Source organism: Argopecten irradians, chromosome 13, assembly GCF_041381155.1.
Source record: "Argopecten irradians isolate NY chromosome 13, Ai_NY, whole genome shotgun sequence".
Taxonomy (NCBI): Eukaryota; Metazoa; Mollusca; class Bivalvia; order Pectinida; family Pectinidae; genus Argopecten; species Argopecten irradians.
In genome coordinates, this window is record NC_091146.1 from 34,813,210 (window position 1) to 34,834,585 (window position 21,376).

Consider the following 21,376-nt stretch of genomic DNA (forward strand, 5'->3'; position numbering starts at 1 on the left):
TTTCATGAGTTACGGAGGCAGTGACGCCCTCCACACTGTTTAATAATGCAGCATGCAATGTTTTTCTACGTAAGCTAGCGGCATGCAGAGGTTTCACAATCGTATGCTAAAACAAATCCGCTGTAGAGTGTAAAGCAAACACCAGCTGACAAGGTTGTGATATTTTTACGAAAAAAAACCCACAGAAATTTGAGAGAATTACCGGTGTGTGTAGTTTTCTTAACCCTCTTCCTAATCCACATAGTAGATAAATGACAAAAGTCGGTAATATAAAAAAGGTGGTAGTTCTAGGCGTTTTTGTCACAGGGGAAAAAAACCTGAGTGGAGGGGGGGGGTGACTTTTCATGCAAAAACATGTTACAAAAAAAAAGCGAAATATTTTTCACGTACACTGGCATAGTTAATCAAGAACCAACTTATCTACCTGGGAATTTTGGGGGAAAAAACAATAAAAGAAATTTAAACATTTATTTTGCTTAAACCTGTATTATGAATATTCAATATATTTGATTACGTTTGTGATTAAAGTGGAAAATTAGCTTTTTCAATACTATGATAACTACACTAGTTCATGTAAGAGTAGTATTAATTTTCATTTCAATAGTAATATCATCACAATAGCAATATTATTTTAATAGTAATATTTTTAATAATAATATTATTACAATAAAGTGATATTATTATAATTATTATAATAGTAATAATATAATACATAGAATAAATCCCTGACGATTACAATAAAAAATTTAATTACTGTATCAAATATAGACTGCTAATGCGCATGCCTCGCACTGGTGATGAACAGACAGTCTACTGTAATATTGAGAAGCAAATATTGACGAAAACATTTCGGAGGAAATTATACAAAATTGAGAGGGAATGGCAAACAAAATTCTGAAGCAACAACAATGTGTGTGCATTACAACGCCCCTTTACCTTTATTAGTAGCCTCTGGTAGTAATAAAAATCAGATCATTATATACAATTCTCTTTTTGTAGGAAGCCAAACAGCAGATACTATCATATCTGAGCATATAATCTAAGTAAGATTTATAATCAATCATATTGAAAAAATGTTTATTTTCGAACATATAAAAAAAATCAATAAAAATGTTGAAAAATCGTAAAAAATCGTAATATTGCATTAAAATTATCATGCAATTATATTTTTATAAAACTGTAAAAAAACCCACTGAGCATGTAATCTAAGTACAATTTATAATTGATCAAAATAGCCTGTGTGTAATTTTCAAAGATATTAATTATGACTATTTGGTTGAGTAACTAATTAACTAAAATTGTACAAAAATGTTGAAAGATCGTAATCATGCAATATAATTAACATCATATTATATAAAACTGAAAACAAAATCCGCGCCCAAATCATCATGCAACTAACATCACATCACTTGTATCAACAGATTTCATTAAAGTGTAATATTTATATTTTACTTTTATTTTTTTATTATTCATGACAATTTCTAAACTGACGCAAAATATTTTCTGGAATAAAAATTCTGATTTTATTAGTTATTTAGTCCCCAATATATGGACATATGTCTGAAGCATATTTTTGGGAACATTATTCTTCTGCAGTTTTGGAATATTCAAATTAGTTTAGGAAATGTCTTATAAAGAGTTTAATACATATTCGTATGAGCTGATGGATGGAAAGTTCAAGAACTAAATTTGTTTCAATTTAAAAATCTTAACTACTCAATTAATACAATTTGTATTGATTTTAAAGCAAGAACATCTCGATAAGCTACCATATTCCAAAAAGAAACAAATAAAAACATGCAAGTTGCATAACAAAAATATCCTATTTCGAGAAGTTTTGCTACAGCTATCGACTCACCAAGTCGAAATATACGAGCCCCTAGCGCCAGAGGTTCGATCAGTTTCGTAATATCACGATCAAATCCTTCAAAACAAGGACATAAAAATACGTGGTTTGATTTCAAACCCCTTTCTAATACATTTTTGTAGTGGAACCCAAATAAAAAACATCCAACATTACGTTCAAAATTATCAAAAAAAAAAAACAATGAATGGGGCTTATCACTTTCAATTATAAAAATATATCAAAGCTTATAGTTTAATTTCACTTTCAAGAAACCTCTATTTCAAGGCTTATCGCTTTTATTTTCAGAAATATTTCAAATGCAAACATAGAGACTATAGTTTTTCGGTATCATGTTTAAAAAATATTTCAAATCTAAATATCGAGAGCATGCATATGTCTTATCGCTTTAATGTTCAGAAATGTTTCTATAACAACCTGTATATATTCTACAATTACACATTCACTGCCAAATGATAAGTAATTGAGTAAATCAGTAATTTGACCACCGCCCCATCCTCGATATTCCAGGGGTTCCGATCACTTACGATCTCGACACCCCTGGACTATCTCAAAGTAAAAAAGAAGGCAATATAAGAGAACAGGTAATAAAAAAGGAGGCAATATAACAGACCAGGTAATAAAACAGGAGGTAATATAAGAGAACAGGTAATAAAAAAGGAGGTAATATAACAGACCAGGTAATAAAAAAAGGAGGTAATATAAGAGAACAGGTAATAAAAAAGGAGGCAATATAACAGACCAGGTAATAAAACAGGAGGTAATATAACAGACCAGGTAATAAAACAGGAGGCAATATAACAGACCAGGTAATAAAACAGGAGGCAATATAACAGAACAGGTAATAAAACAGGAGGCAATATAAGAGAACAGGTAATAAAAAAGGAGGTAATATAAGAGAACAGGTAATAAAAAAGGAGGTAATATAAGAGAACAGGTAATAAAAAGGAGGCAAAAGAACAGGTAATAAAAAGGAGGCAAAATAAGAGAACAGGTAAAAAACAGGAGGTAATATAAGAGAACAGGTAATAAAAAGGAGGCAATATAAGAGAACAGGTGGAGGCAATATAAGAGAACAGGTAATAAAAAGGAGGTAATATAAGAGAACAGGTAATAAAAAAGGAGGCAATATAACAGACAGGTAATAAAAAGGAGGTAATATAAGAGAACAGGTAATAAAAATGGAAATATAAGAGAACAGGTAATAAAAATGGAGGCAATATAAGAGAACAGGTAATAAAAAAGGAGGCAATATAAGAGAACAGGTAATAAAAAGGAGGCAATATAAGAGAACAGGTAATAAAAGGAGGCAATATAACAGACCAGGTAATAAAACAGGAGGCAATATAAGAGAACAGGTAATAAAACAGGAGGTAATATAAGAGAACAGGTAATAAAAAAGGAGGCAATATAAGAGAACAGGTAATAAAAAAGGAGGTAATATAAGAGAACAGGTAATAAAAAAGGAGGCAATATAAGAGAACAGGTAATAAAAAAGGAGGTAATATAACAGACCAGGTAATAAAAAAGGAGGTAATATAAGAGAACAGGTAATAAAAAAGGAGGTAATATAAGAGAACAGGTAATAAAAAAGGAGGCAATATAAGAGAACAGGTAATAAAAAAGGAGGTAATATAACAGACCAGGTAATAAAACAGGAGGCAATATAAGAGACCAGGTAATAAAACAGGAGGTAATATAAGAGAACAGGTAATAAAACAGGAGGCAATATAAGAGAACAGGTAATAAAAAAGGAGGCAATATAAGAGAACAGGTAATAAAACAGGAGGTAATATAAGAGACCAGGTAATAAAACAGGAGGCAATATAAGAGAACAGGTAATAATAAAGAACAGGTAATAAAACAGGAGGTAATATAACAGACCAGGTAATAAAACAGGAGGCAATATAAGAGAACAGGTAATAAAACAGGAGGTAATATAAGAGAACAGGTAATAAAACAGGAGGATAAGAGCAATATAAGAGAACAGGTAATAAAACAGGAGGTAATATAAAGACAGGTAAAAAACGGAGGAATATAAGAACAGGTAATAAAAAGGAGGAATATAAAGACAGGTAATAAAAAAGGAGGTAATATAACAGACAGGTAATAAAAGGAGGTAATATAAAGAACAGAAAAGGAGGTAATATAAGAGAACAGGTAATAAAACAGGAGGAATATAAAGAACAGGTAATAAAAAGGAGGTAATATAAGAGAACAGGTAATAAAAAAGGAGGTAATATAAGAGAACAGGTAATAAAAAAAGGAGGAATATAAAGAACAGGTAATAAAACAGGAGGCAATATAAGAGAACAGGTAATAAAAAAGGAGGTAATATAAGAGAACAGGTAATAAAACAGGAGGAATATAAAGACAGGTAATAAAACAGGGTAATATAAGAGAACGGGTAATTTAGTCATTTGATGGTACACTGTGGTTGACTGTTGCTTTGAAGTTGGGCGTCAGTCTCTCTGTAATCTTCAAAGAAAATTTAGGCAGGCCTGTGATTGGTTCAGATTTGTTCACCTGAGCTACCTTCAGATTCACGATGAGATAGTCCAGGGGTGTAGAGATCGTAAGTGATCGGAACCCCTGGAGTATCGAGGATGCCACCGCCCAGAATCATCACTATTTTGAGGATATATCACAAAGTAGCATTGTTTACATGAACGCATTGCATAGATTACAGAGTGTTCTTATTTCAAAGGAATATTTCTAATTCGTGAAAATTTTTATTTCCTTAAGATATCGAACGTTGATGACAGTGACTTCAGACGACACTGCTTCAAATGGAGTTGATTAAAATTAATTATTCTTCTTCAGATAAGATGGCTATTTCGTCATATTCATATCTCGCAATAACGTATTTCATTAAGATAATAAATAATAAAAAATAACATATACATGACTAAAGTAAACAGTCGGACTATATGTTGAATTATTTCTAATCTATGAACATAAAAATTTACAAAAATCTTGCACATGTGCTATTCTAATGTTGGAGGGGTTAAAATAATCAAATCTAAATAATCATATATATATATATATCCCGACTTTCTATTCTGTATTTGCATATTACGGAGTTATCTGCCCTTGCGGGTAAGAATTGATTGTGACGCCATGCGTTTGAGAGCGTAATGTCATACTTTTCAAAGAAAAAGACGTGAATTTCGCTCACAAATAAATGACGTCACAATGGATACGTGCATTTACCTATAAGGGAGGTAACTCTGTAATAAGCAAAAACGGAATTACAGCGGTAACGATGGTTATATAAAGACAACACAGGATGATGTACAACATTCATAAAGATATGTATTCATTTCAATTATTGCCAGATCATACATAATCAGATTTCATTTTCACATCAACAGCAGGAAATTTACATTGAAGAGTTAATATTCAAATATGAAAAAGAAAATTACAAAGCTGAAATACATATAACTCTATATTTTCAGTCTCCTGAGATGAGATGTCAATAAAATTTTGTTCTAATTATCATTTTATAGTATATACATTTATCACAATTATATAATAATTATATAAATCCACCCGTTTGACCTGATATGTGAGAGAGTTAAATTAACCTAAGCGACCCTGAGACCCCTGCCTGCGTGCAATGGAAGGACTCCGTTGCAGATCAGGTACATTTGTATCTCTTACCAGTTGCTTAACCGAGTCAAATCAACAATTCTACATTGAAGTCCAAGATCATTTAAGCTTATAACTAATATGTATCTGATTTTACTAACTTCTAAATGAGGTATTTGATAAAAAAAGGAAAATTATATCAAAATTTATCAATACATGTATATATCGTTATATATAATAATATATATTAATACGACAACAAACATATCCGGACCAAAATAAGGTTATACAAGGGAGACAACTGGGAAAATATATATATTTTACCAGTAAGTGATGTTACAAATCGCAGCGCCGCTGTGCAGAGATAAATAGGTTTAAATGAATATATTTGTGACATAAAATATTTGTGCTCAGGTAAGGGAGGTAACTTATTAACAATTGATAATGTGCTAGGGTAAGGGAGTTAACCACAAAATGTGCGAGGTTTTGGAGATATTTGCTCAAGAGGAGATAACTCTTATGATATTGTCGAAGGTAAAGTTAAGGAGGATAACCCGATGATAATGTTAACGTATACAGATAATTATGATGATGATGATGTTGATGATGATAATGATGGTGATGGTTGATGATAATGATGATGATGATTATTATTTTGATGGGGATGATGATGATGTTGATGAATATGATGATGATAATGATCTTGATGATGATAATGATCTTGATGATGATGTGATGATTTTTTGCAAAAACTATCTTTGATTAGTTTTTAATGATAATTGTGTTGATGATAATGAGTTTTTTTTTATGTTTTCCAAAACCTATCTATAATTAGTTTTTAAAAGACACCACTAATCAAACTTTATTGTTTAAATATGTGCGTTCAAGATTACGTTTTTAAAAGATATATTCAAATATTTACATTTTCACTACAGTCCCACTTATGTAATCTTTCCAAGCGCAGTTGCCTCTGTCCAGTTGGCATTCAAATTGGCTATAAATGCTCAAAATATATAAAAGACGTTAATCATTCAAATGTATCACCCCAGTATTGAACAGTTGTTGAAATGTCATTTGATTTTTAATAAAAAAATAAAGAGAATTTATCGTACTGTAACCTTGAGCACACATATACACCATCCCTTTAAACTAATGAACACGAAAACTAGACACACATGGACAAGAGCCTCTCTGTTTTGGATTTTAAACCCATTCATTTACAGTTAAAGAATGACAAGATCTCAAAAGTGTTTAGGAAATATCAAGTACGCTAGATATTCAATAAACATTTTCTTCGATAATGAATTAAAATAAAATGTAAGTATTCTTGAGTTGTTGCAGTTGATACACGTTGCTATTTTTACACTTGAAAAAAAAAGAAACATGAAAGATATAGACATCATTGAGTAAATACAGAAAAGTTTTATTCATAACGAACATCTAATAGATGACTACGGTATTATGCCAATTTGACAGGTATTACATATTCAGAAGAAATAAAGAGGCTTTTTATCGTCATTATTAAATATACAATAATTCAGCTAAGATTTGATTATGTAGGAAGTTGAAATTTATAGGGAAGATTTATAACATATTCAATGGAAAAATGACTATGTAAATGAGAGGCTTCCATCATTGTAATTAAGAATTGGGCAGATAAACTAAGATATCAGTAGGAATAGGAAGTGATTATGCAAATTTATAAGGTATTACATATTCAAAGGAAATAATAATATGTAAATGAGGCTGGTGACTTACCTCCAGAGCTTCTACCCCCGACACTAGATCCTTTGTCTGTAGTGGGCAAAAATGAGTTACAAGACCAGATGAGAATGAGGCATGAATATTAATAAGTAAGTATTGAATATTCATGAAATATTAATTGATGTGAATATTCATGAAATATTAATCTGTGTTGAATATTCATGAAACTGTTACAAGCGTGAACACCAATTCCTTAAGTCAATGCCAACAATATAAATAGTTGATTCAAGTCAATGCCAAGAGATTTTTAAAACATCGAATGTATATATTTGATGCCATAAACAATTTCGATATGTCTAAAAAAAACAATTGACTCGACAAAAAATATTTTTAGAAAAAAAATAATGTCTAGACAATTCTCAATGTTCTTGTTAAATCGGTTCATGAACGCTGATAATAACTAGCAGCATGTTTAAACATTGACTACGATACATCCAAAACAACTTCATTTGATAAAGGAGTTATATCTAACAGAATAGATATCTTAACAACAAGATATGACAGACTAGATTCACCGACATATAGCATGTAGTTGACAGAGAAATTAATGATACTGGATCTTAAAGAATCAGATCTTAATGATATAGATTTCAACGAGATATTATGGTCTGTTTCAGAATTAGTGAAAACTGACATTCAGAATTTTAACGAGGTACTATGGTCCGTATCAGAATTAGTGGAAACTGACATTAAGAATTTTAACGAGAGACTATGGTCCGTATCAGAATTAGTGGAAACTGATATTAAGAATTTTAACGAGATACTAACTAAAGAGAAACTATCAGTTAAATCTAAGTTAATGGTAATAAACTTGAAAAAGAAGCATGCAACCCCCCAAATCAATCATGGACAGAGGAATTCAATGAAGTGATGCATAAACTAAAATCTTTTGAGAAATATCTGTTAGGATTTTTATATAATAAAATTCAAAACAAATATTGCATACATCTTAATTAAGTTAAGTAGGTATAAGTGAATGGAAAGACATATTAATCAAATAGTCCCTTTTAACATTGTTTTTCATGTCAACATTACAATAATACAATAAATACATCAGACATAAAAGAGTTCTTATCAGGGGGGATAACTATGTATGAAACCTCATATATAACAAAAATATCTCATACTAACAACAAAGCTCACTATTTCCATGCTGCGTTATTATGCTTATTTGTGAGTTTTTATTTTCCATGTTGTCTAGTGTCAGATGATTAGGTATCAAGTAAGTAATTCCTGAATAAGGTAAGTATATAATACACTGTACACGGATCAACATTGTTTATGCCCAATATTCGTGTTGGCAGTCATATAATGATGAAATTTAGTTTATCAAAAATTTAATCCCACGATAAAAATTGTATGCAATTCATTCCTTTCCTTTCCTATTCACAATTCTAATTAACGTATTATATGTCCTGAATGTTTAAGTGAAAAAGAGAGAGGGCTTCATACAAGATGGAAAACTTGTGTCCTATCACATCGTATATAACTTATTACAATAAAATATGTATAAATCAAAAAGTGAAAAAGAAACAACTATTATAATAATTCACTTATGAATGTAATTCCATTCAGAAAGCAAGTCTTACTTTTATTTTAAAAAATACTTTATTGCTTATTTTCAAATATTATTGCTCAATGGATTTTAAAAATCAAACTGGCATCTGGTATGATTATTTCAATAGATCCCGGTGGATAACAATATGAAATATTGTTTTGAGTAGTAAGATGTTTACAAGTTATCACAATTATCATAGCTATAACTATGACAAATTATTTGTTTATCTGTTATTTTGTTGTATTAATTGTTTAGGATCTTGTGTGCTAATTAATTAACGCTTCCCTTCATTAATGGCTGGTTGTCTTAACAGACAACACCGATACCTGATAACAGTTTAGACCGCACCAGATCCCATGCTGAAAAAATTGTCATTAAAAACGAGAACTTAAAAATCCTATAATTATTTAATAACTTTAAAATTTCCTCAATTTAATAAACAACTGCCGAGTATTAATACGGATTAAAGCTTGCTTGTTAATTAATCACGTATAATAATTAATTATCTCAAGCAGACCTGGCCTGAGAAGAAAGGCGTGTTGTTGCGAGCCTCGTTCTGGTATAGAACCACCTGTAATTAACATATTGCCATGACAACACAACAAACTTCAAACAAATTTCAAAACTCAAAAATGTTAAAACTTCAAATCTTAACATACCTGATACTGCTGAAAATTTCATTATTAAATAAAAACTTTGAATAGTAAATTTAAGTATTATTCTATTCCAAAACAAACTTCAATGAAGTAAATATTCTAGTGATATGATGACTTTTATGAAACGATTGAGATTTTTTATGTAACGATTTAATTCACTACATGAATCAACTTAATGACATTAAACAGAATCCAAACGTATCCCAAATCTTTAAAGAAGTGCTTTAACAAGACGCGTACAAAACATTTAAATTAAATGAAAAATAAAAGAGCATTATTTACATAATTTTTACAAATTTTTAATCAGAATACTAAAACTATATGATTTTAGACATCAAATAGGACCAATTATTTCGAAAAAAAGCCACAATGAGTACAAAGTAAAAAATGATACTAACACTAAGTGAAAACTGCATTTTGACACAGGTTACTCTTACTTTTGAGAGAAGTCCTTTCAGAAAAGTCGTTACTTTGGGGAAAACATATATATCATTTGGATGTACATTAACGGTATTATCAGAACAAATGATAAATAATTTTATATCTTATTTACTCTGATTTGTAGAAAACAATAAAAATCGGTTTGCTATGAAATACATTCTTTCTGATAAGAAATTTTACTTCACACGTCTTAATAAAATGTTTTCCTATGGAACCTAGGTCTAGGTCTAGACCAGAGGCGCGCTAGTGTATTATAAGATGATTGTCTGCAAATTAAAGCTCTGGCATCTATGTAGACCATGTATTCCATGGGAATATATTTTAATGTTTAAATTTATATTATTAATATATTTGGGGATCTCTGCATTAAAATTGTTCAAGTAAGGCCAGGAAAACCGTTTATCATCGATGATATTCTCCACAAGATGGAACAGTTATTTTCACGGTGATCAGTTGACGTTACCATGTCACTATTAGTGACGTCATAATGGTCACGTTTTTGGTGTTATTAAATAACTTTTTCATTGATAATGTATTTTGAAAATGAATTCATTAGTAATATATAACTTTTTCATTGAAAACATTATTTTAGAATAAGTAAAGTTTCATTAAGAAGTAATACATAATGTTTAGATACATAACGTTTTAATTGACGTAATTTGAAATGTAATACAAAAGTTTTAAAATGATAATGTAATTTGGGAAGTAATTCATAACGTTTTAATTGATGACGTAATTTGAGAAGTAAGACTTTTCCATTTATAATGTATTTTAAGAAGTGATTCATTGGTAATACATTTTTCATTGAAAAAGTTATTTTAGAATAAGTAAAGTTTTTCATTGATAATGTACATTATGTAAATTGGGAAGAAATTCATTACGTTCAAATTAATAACATAATTTGAGAAGTTATACTTTGTCATTGAAAACGTTACTTTACAATAAGTAAAGTTTTTCCTTGATAATGTACATCATGTAATTTGGGAAGTAATTCATCATCGATCATAACGTTTAAATTTATAACGTAATTTGAGAAGTAATACTTTTCCATTTATAATGTATTTTAAGAAGTGATTCATAAGTAGTAGCTAACTTTTTCATTGGTAATGTAACTTGTGAATACATAACGAGTTACATATACATGTACTGTAATTGATAACGTTCTGTAATTTGAAACGTAATTTGGGAAGTAATTCATAACATTTTTTCAGACTCCATTTCCCCAACACCATTTAAAACCCATTCACCATAAGCTTAACCTGTCTATAAACCTAGACAAAATATGTAGCTCTGTTTACAGAGTTGTTTCCCCTTGTGACGAGATCTCAATTGTTGCATCATTTGTTTGAAAAAAAAACAATTTTCTTTCTCGGATTCGTTTTCATTGCTGCCACAAACTTATGATCCAACAATCAATTAATGTTCACAAGGGCAAATAACTCCGCATTACACAATGGCACAATATGAACATTCAGAAAATCAAGGGAGTTAATGCCCTTTATCGTCACATAAAATTCAATTTATTTTTGTTTGGTTTTGATAGAAAATTATTTAATTTATCACTTTTGTAAACTGAATATTTTTTTCTAAAAAATAATGTTTGGAAAAAAAAAATTCAATCAGAAGATTACAATTTGTCGAAATCAAATTAAATAAAGAAATAAATATATCAAAGTCAATGTAAGAATTATGACTGATATGTATGTTGAATGTTCATTTTGTGTCGTTGAATAGCGTTTCATTCTGTACAGTAATTAAACAGTACAGTGAGTCAACACAGATTGGCGATCAAATATTATGTATAGTAGATCGCACTCATGATTTTCAGGGGGAAATGTCCCGACTTATAAAACTCCGGAAAATACGATACATATGTAATACATCTTCGAAAATATAAAAAACAATATGAAATTTGATATAAAATGATACATTTCTGGTCCAAAAAACAGCAAAAGATGCATATTGATGTAAATACTTCATTTCATCTGTCCGACAACGAGTAAGTCAGATGAATTTTTATTTTTGTTTTATATTTTTTTTTCGTTTGAAATAGACATCATATTTTCAATTTTTTAGTAAAAAAATCGCCAATCTGTGCTAGCATCAAGAGTGGGATACCCAAGTATGTCTTCATCCGAATTCTACGCAGAAAAGACATTTTTTTCATTCTTACTTTTCAAAAAAATTCAGAACAAAACACTTTTCTGGATAACATAGTAATTAATTTATTCTATTTTATTTTGTTTTTGTAGACTTTATCTTGTTTTGGCTTCCTTTTCCTTTTCAACTTTTTAATTTAATTTTTTTTTTTCAAATTTCAGTAATACTGTATCTTTTTCTTTTGATTTTTTTTTTGTATTTTTTATTCAATTTTTCTTTTTGTCGTTAGTTTTAGAACAGGTAAAATAAGTGTTCATAATCATCACATGTTTTAAGAGCATCAGCCAAACTTATCAATCATGATTTAATGAACACTATTTTTGAATTTCAAATAATCTCTGCAATATTTACATCAATATTAATTTTTTTTTGTCATTTCTGCCCATTTTACTGACCCAATTTAAGTGAGGTTATGGAATGTAACTCATTCATCCCTGAAGACACATTTAGGCTATTCTAATTCAAAAACTAGACCAGTCCATTATGAAATTTTAGGGGTGAATGAGTTACCGATTTTGCGTCGACATGGAAAAGAGACATATGTTGAGTACCCCCATATAGAGACTAGCCACACTAATAGATAGAGACAGACAAAAAAACAAAGTGTTCTTAAACCTTTTCCTCCCTTGGTATCTGTACAACGTAAATAAAAAAGTCCAATATTTAAACGTCTACCAAACACCTGGAACTCGCACCCAATGTCTAGCTTTGCCATAATTCTTCTTTTATGTTCAAAATGAGCTGTTCATCCTCTCTTATTCAAATTAAAATATCTTGCTGTGTTTCAGCCTAAATCATTTTCATTCATTTGGAAGTTACATAAAGTTAAATAAATATTTTCCATTTTGAAGAATGAATCTCTAAAACCTCAAAGCTCATGATCTTGAAGATATTATGCATAAATTGTATGACTATCGCTTGACAGCTTCTAAATTCATCATCACATGACAGCTACAGTTTCTAAAATCATAATCACTTGAGAGCTTCAGTTTCTAAAATCCCTAACACTTGAGAGCTTTAGTTTCTAAAATCCCTATCATTTGAGATCTTAAGTTTCTTAAATCACTATTACTTGAGAGCTTCATTTTTTTAAATCACTATCATCTGAGAGCTTGGCTCTGACTCTTAAATCATATTCACTCAAAAGCTTTAAATTAGTTTCTACATTTTTCTAACTTAAGATATTCAATAATCCAAATCAATTGTTAGACTGAGATGCCTATATATATATATATATGTATACCTCTTATAAACATAAATGAAGAAAAATGGCAACACCATGAAAAGAGGGGAAAATGTGTCAATTAAATCTTGAAAATACCTTTTAAATGTTATTGACAAACTTCTTATTGTAAACTTTAGGGAATTTAAAAAAAAAACCTAAAAGTTTGTATAGTGTTAGGGGTTTCTTTAAAGTAGAAAAATCATAACTTTAAATATAGTTTACACATATGATACAAAGATAAATAAATGTATTCCCTAACACGTACTTTTTGGAAACAAGTCACATATTGGGTTGTGCAGATATCTAACTTTCATGTTATGAAAGAAACAACTTTTTATTTAATTTAATTTCATAAATCAAAATTGAAATTACTATGTATATACCAAATAAATATGATAAATGTATAGAAAATATTATTATTAACATTTTTGTTTGAAATTTTTTTTTCTCTCATATTGAAAAACATTCATTATCCCTTAAAAAGTTTTTTTTAAATATTTAAAAAAAATTAAAACATCAATTTGAACATACTCATTGTTTAACGGTACACCAGAATTACTTATCAATCTGTTTTGAAATTTTAAATTTCTTTAAAAGTAACATATATGAATATGAAATATTTTAATGTGGTTTTCTACACCTAGAAATGATTATCACTAATTACACCTGACGATTAGACTTAGATGATAACGATGATTGGGAATCAATGGACGAACAGACAGAATCCAAACCACAGCAGCTTACGGTGAATCACTATAAAACACCTCACTAATCACACAATGATTGTATGCCCTCACCTTTCTTCTGCCCTCCTTTCTCCTCCTTTTCTTTCTTCCCTCCTTTCGTTTTGTCGTGTTTCTCTTCTTCTTTTGCATCTTTACCGCCTTTGCCGTCCTGAGACAATTAACATTGGAACTAATTACTTTAAACACACAAGTCTATATATAGAATGTTAAAATCATCACTAAACGTTCAAATTAGTTTAAATGATTTGCCATCCTGAGACAAGAAAGCCTTCCGTGCTTAAATCTGGTCTCATCTGTTAATTCTTTAGACACCCAGTCTCTATAATGTTAAAATCATCACTACAATTTGGCTTTAATTGATAACTTGTGTCTCTAAAGCATGAATTATAGGTTTTAATTCATGAGGGGGGAGGGTAATCTAGTATTAGACTTTGGTTGAAAAATCTAACTAACAACTAATTAATATGCAGAATTAATGGGGAGTTATTGACACTATGTAGACATAAATGGGGCCTAATGAAAACCATATACATGTAGACCTAATTTGGGCCCCATTAATACTATGTAGACTGAATTCGGGCCTAACTGACAATATTTACATAATACCTGAAGCAGATTGTATGTATACAACATGACCATCGTGTAATTGATTAAGTCTACATGAACACTACATATCTGACTGGGGCCAAATTAACTATGTGTACATGATTGGGGCCAAGTTAAATCTGTGTACATGATTGGGGCCAAGTTAAATCTGTGTACATGATTGGGGCCATATTAACTCTGCGTACATAATTGGGGCCATATTAACTCTGTGTACATGATTGGGGCCATATTAACTCTGTGTACATAATTGGGGACATATTAACTATGTGTACATGATTGGGGCCATATTAACTCTGTATACATGATTGGGGCCAAGTTAAATCTGTGTACATGATTGGGGCCATATTAACTCTGTGTACATAATTGGGGACATATTAACTATGTGTACATGATTGGGGCCATATTAACTCTGTATACATGATTGGGGCCAAGTTAAATCTGTGTACATGATTGGGGCCATATTAACTCTGTGTACATAATTGGGGCCATATTAATTCTGTGTACATGATTGAGGCCATATTAACTCTGTGTACATGATTGGGGCCAAGTTAAATCTGTATACATAATTGGGGCCATATTACCTCTGTGTACATGATTGGGACCATATTAACTCTGTGTACATAATTGGGGCCATATTAACTCTGTGTACATGATTGGGGCCATATTAACTCTGTGTACATGATTGATTGGGGCCATATTAACTCTGTGTACATGATTGGGGCCAAGTTAAATCTGTGTACATGATTGGGGCCAAGTTAAATCTGTATACATGATTGGGGCCAAGTTAACTCTGTGTAAATGATTGGGGCCATATTAACTCTGTATACATGATTGGGGCCATATTAACTCTGTATACATGATTGGGGCCATATTAACTCTGTATACATGATTGGGGCCATGTTAACTCTGTGTACATAATTGGGGCCATATTAACTCTGTGTACATGATTGGGGCCATATTAACTCTGTGTACATGATTGGGGCCATATTAACTCTGTGTTCATGATTGATTGGGGCCATATTAACTCTGTGTACATGATTGGGGCCATATTAACTATGTGTACATGATTGGGGCCATATTAACTATGTGTACATGATTGGGGCCAAATTAAATCTGTATACATGATTGGGGCCATATTAACTCTGTGTACATGATTGGGACCATATTAACTCTGTGTAAATGATTTGGGCCATATTAACTATGTATACATAATTGGGGCCATATTAACTATGTGTACATGATTGGGGCCATATTAACTCTGTGTACATGATTGGGGCCATATAAATCTGTGTACATGATTGGGACCATATTAACTCTGTGTACATGATTGGGGCCATATTAACTCTGTGTACATGATTGGGACCATATTAAACTCTGTGTAAATGATTTGGGCCATATTAACTATGTATACATAATTGGGGCCATATTAACTATGTGTACATGATTGGGGCCATATTAACTTTGTGTACATGATTGGGGCCATATAAATCTGTGTACATGATTGGGACCATATTAACTCTGTGTACATGATTGGGGCCATATTACCTCTGTGTACATGATTGGGGCCAAATTAACTCTGTATCCATGATTGGGGCCATATTAACTCTGTGTAAATGTGATTTGGGCCATATTAACTCTGTGTACATGATTGGGGCCATATTAACTCTGTGTCATGATTGGGGCCATATTAACTATGTGTACATGATTGGGGCCATATTAACTCTGTGTACATGATTGGGGCCATATAAATCTGTGTACATGATTGGGACCATATTAACTCTATGTACATGATTGGGCCATATTAACTCTGTGTACATGATTGGGGCCAAATTAACTCTGTATACATGATTGGGGCCATATTAACTCTGTGTACATGATTGGGGCCATATTGACTCTGTGTACATGATTGGGGCCATATTAAGTACGTGTACATGATAGGGGCCATATTAACTCTGTACATGATTGGGACCATATTAACTCTGTGTACATGATTGGGACCATATTAACTCTGTGTTCATGATTGGGGCCATATTAACTCTGTATACATGATTGGGGCCATATTAACTATGTATACATATCTGTGACATGATTGGGCCATATTAACTCTGTGTACATGATTGGGGCCATATTAACTACATGATGGGGCCATATTACTCTGTGTACATGCCATATGATTGGGGCCATATTACTCTGTGTACATGATTGGGGGGGCCATGGGCCATATTAACTCTGTGTACATGATTGGGGCCATATACTCTGTTACATGATTGGGGCCATATTAACTCTGTGTACATGATTGGGGCCATATTAACTCTGTGTACATGATTGGGCCATATTAACTCTGTGTACATGATTGGGGCCATATTACTCTGTGTACATGATTGGGGCCATATTAACTCTGTGTACATGATTGGGCCATATTACTCTGTGTACATGATTGGGGCCATATTAACTCTGTGTACATGATTGGGGCCATATTAACTCTGTGTACATGATTGGGGCCATATTAACTCTGTGTACATGATTGGGGCCATATTAACTCTGTGTACATGATTGGGGCCATATTAACTCTGTGTACATGATTGGGGCCATATTAACTCTGTGTACATGATTGGGGCCATATTAACTCTGTGTACATGATTGGGGCCATATTAACTCTGTGTACATGATTGGGGCCATATTAACTCTGTGTACATGATTGGGGCCATATTAACTCTGTGTACATGATTGGGGCCATATTAACTCTGTGTACATGATTGGGGCCATATTAACTCTGTGTACATGATTGGGGCCATATTAACTCTGTGTACATGATTGGGGCCATATTAACTCTGTGTACATGATTGGGGCCATATTAACTCTGTGTACATGATTGGGGCCATATTAACTCTGTGTACATGATTGGGGCCATATTAACTCTGTGTACATGATTGGGCCATATTAACTCTGTGTACATGATTGGGGCCATATAACTCTGTGTACATGATTGGGGCCATATTAACTCTGTGTACATGATTGGGGCCATATTAACTCTGTGTACATGATTGGGGCCATATTAACTCTGTGTACATGATTGGGGCCATATTAACTCTGTGTACATGATTGGGCCATATTAACTCTGTATACATGATTGGGGCCATATTAACTCTGTATACATGATTGGGGCCATATTAACTATGTATACATATTGGGGCCATATTAACTCTGTATACATGATTGGGGCCATATTAACTCTGTGTACATGATTGGGGCCATATTAACTCTGTGTACATGATTGGGGCCATATTAACTCTGTATACATAATTGGGGCCATATTAACTCTGTATACATGATTGGGGCCATATTAACTCTGTATACATGATTGGGGCCATATTAACTCTGTGTACATGATTGGGGCCATATTAACTCTGTGTACATGATTGAGGCCATATTAACTCTGTATACATGATGGGGGCTATATTAATTCTGTATACATGATTGGGACCAAATTAACTCTGTGTACATGACTGGGGCCAAATTAACTCTGTGTATATAATTGGGACCAAATTAACTCTCACTAATTGGGACCATGTTAATCTGAAATATTAACTCTAGTACAGGAATATTTCCAATGCCATACTCTGACTATAAAAAGCAATGACAAAATCATTGGCAAACCCCATGAAAATGGTAAAGTAATCATGATCATAAAAAAAACAATGAAAATCATTTTCATGCCCATTAAATTTTGTGATCATGGCTATGAATGTTGTTGTCACTGGAAATCATGACCATGAAAATAATTCATGCGTTAATTGCTTGTATATACCTGTCATTTCATTGTGATTTCATTGTCCCATGTAATACATTACAACTTTTTCATGGCACCATGAAAAATGTTCGAACAAAATTTCATGGTATAATTTCATGGTTTAATGGGAGTTTCATGGGATTATCATATTTTTTTCATGGTTTCCATGTGCAGTAGTGTCTGTGTACATGATTGGGGCCAAAAAAACAATGTGGACATGACTGGGGCCATATTAACTCTGTGTACATGATTGGGGCCATATTAACTCTGTGTACATGATTGGGGCCATATTAACTCTGTGTACATGATTGGGGCCATATTAACTCTGTGTACATGATTGGGGCCATATTAACTCTGTGTACATGATTGGGGCCATATTAACTCTGTGTACATGATTGGGGCCATATTAACTCTGTGTACATGATTGGGGCCATATTAACTCTGTGTACATGATTGGGGCCATATTAACTCTGTGTACATGATTGGGGCCATATTAACTCTGTACATGATTGGGGCCATATTAACTCTGTGTACATGATTGGGGCCATATTAACTCTGTGTACATGATTGGGGCCATATTAACTCTGTGTACATGATTGGGGCCATATTAACTCTGTGTACATGATTGGGGCCATATTAACTCTGTGTACATGATTGGGGCCATATTAACTCTGTGTACATGATTGGGGCCATATTAACTCTGTGTACATGATTGGGACCATATTAACTCTGTGTACATGATTGGGGCCATATTAACTCTGTGTACATGATTGGGGCCATATTAACTCTGTGTACATGATTGGGGCCATATTAACTCTGTGTACATGATTGGGGCCATATTAACTCTGTGTACATGATTGGGGCCATATTAACTCTGTGTACATGATTGGGGCCATATTAACTATGTGTACATGATTGGGGCCATATTAACTCTGTATACATGATTGGGGCCATATTAACTCTGTGTACATGATTGGGGCCATATTAACTCTGTGTACATGATTGGGGCCATATTAACTCTGTGTACATGATTGGGGCCATATTAACTCTGTGTACATGATTGGGGCCATATTTGACTCTGTGTACATGATTGGGGCCATATTAACTCTGTGTACATGATTGGGGCCATATTAACTCTGTACATGATTGGGACCATATTAACTCTGTGTACATGATTGGGGCTATATTACCTCTGTGTACATGATTGGGGCCATATTAACTCTGTGTACATTATTTGGGCCATATTAACTCTGTGTACATGATTGGGGCCATATTAACTCTTGTGTACATGATTGGGGCCATATTAACTATGTATACATAATTGGGGCCATATTAACTCTGTATACATGATTGGGGCCATATTACCTCTGTATACATAATTGGGGCCATATTAACTCTGTGTACATGATTGGGGCCATATTAACTCTGTGAACATAATTGGGGCCATATTTAACTATGTATACATAATTGGGGCCATATTAACTCTGTATACATGATTGGGGCCATATTAACTCTTGTATACATGATTGGGGCCATATTACCTCTGTGTACATGATTGGGGCCATATATTTAACTCTGTGTACATGATTGGAGGCCATATTTAACTCTGTATACATGATGGGGGCTATATTAATTCTGTATACATGATTGGGACCAAATTAACTCTGTGTACATGACTGGGTCGCCAAATTAACTCTGTGTATATAATTGGGACCAAATTAACTCTCACTACTGGAATATAGTCCATGAAAATGCCATGAATAGAGACTATAAAAACCCCATGAAAATTGGTAAAGTAATCATGATCATAAAAAAACAATGAAAATCATTTTCATGCCCATTAAATTTTGTGATCATGGCTATGAATGTTGTTGTCACACTGGAAATCTATGACCATGAAAAATAATTCATGCGTTAATTGTTCTTGTAATGTTATTTCCCTGTTCATTTCATTGATTTGATTTAACATTGTCCCATATCCTAGTAATACGATTACAACTTTTTCATTTTGGTTGGCACACTCATGTAAAAATGTTCGAGACTCTATAAAAATTTCATGGTATAATTTCATGGTTTAATGGGAGAATTTCATGGGTTTATCATATTTGTTGTTTTTTCATGGGTTTCCATGTGCAGTTAGTGTCTGTGTACATGATTGGGGCCAAAAAAAAACACTGTGTACATGATTGGGGCCATATCAACTCTGTGTACATGATTGGGGCCATATTAACTCTGTATACATAATTGGGGCCATATTAACTCTGTGTACATGATTGGGGCCATATTAACTCTGTGTACACAATTGGGGCCAAGTTAAATCTGTGTACATGATTGGGGCCATATTAACTCTGTGTACATAATTGGGGCCATATTAATTCTGTGTACATGATTGGGGCCATATCAATTCTGTGTATATAACTGGGGCTTTATAAATCTAATATTCCTTTTTTTCGTCAGTGGGGACCATATATACTTTACACAGAAATTTACTAAAAGAATTCTCATTCAGAATGATTTCAGCTTCGTGTGTGTTTACAGTTAGAAAGCTGTGTTCAGACTAAAGTACTCACCTTCTTTTTACCAGAGGGTTTGCCCGCCTTCTTGTCTCGATCGGCGTGTGAACTACTGCGAACACTGCCGGGACGGTCTTTAGAGTCAGCTCGCCGACTCGGTGGCGGCTAAAATTATACAAGAATATTTTTAAAAATTCATGCATGATTTCATTACATCAATATCTGCATAATGACAATTGGTTAATAATAAAAGAAAATTTGTAATCAATAGGATTGAATGAATGTATTGGATATGGACAAAGTTGACGGTACTATACTTCCACAAAAATTTATATCCCACTACGATAAGTGATTCACAGTAACAGATTCATTCATTGTATATAGGACAAAGTCAATCTTTTGACAGGGGTGCTTAAGTCCAAAAGTGTTGAAAATAAAATTGTTCAGCAAATCATCCAGAAT

At 32.4% G+C, this 21,376-nt stretch overlaps 1 protein-coding gene across 12 annotated transcripts in view; it reads right to left on the reverse strand.

Moving 5' to 3' along the window:
• Positions 1-21,376, reverse strand: part of LOC138306256 (leucine-rich repeat-containing protein 71-like) — a 57,211-nt gene that overhangs the window by 3,539 nt on the left and 32,296 nt on the right. For 6 of the 12 annotated variants that reach the window (XM_069246654.1, XM_069246655.1, XM_069246653.1 and 3 more), the window contains exons 11-17: positions 20,972-21,079; positions 14,057-14,153; positions 12,650-12,667; positions 9,295-9,348; positions 7,214-7,249; positions 1,859-1,924; positions 937-951 (exon numbers count right to left, since the gene is read on the reverse strand). In XM_069246654.1, coding sequence (XP_069102755.1) covers positions 937-951; positions 1,859-1,924; positions 7,214-7,249; positions 9,295-9,348; positions 12,650-12,667; positions 14,057-14,153; positions 20,972-21,079 — 394 coding nt within the window. The remainder of the gene's footprint in view (positions 1-936; positions 952-1,858; positions 1,925-7,213; positions 7,250-9,294; positions 9,349-12,649; positions 12,668-14,056; positions 14,154-20,971; positions 21,080-21,376) is intronic. The other 6 variants (XM_069246662.1, XM_069246664.1, XM_069246659.1 and 3 more) reach the window with 5 other exon arrangements.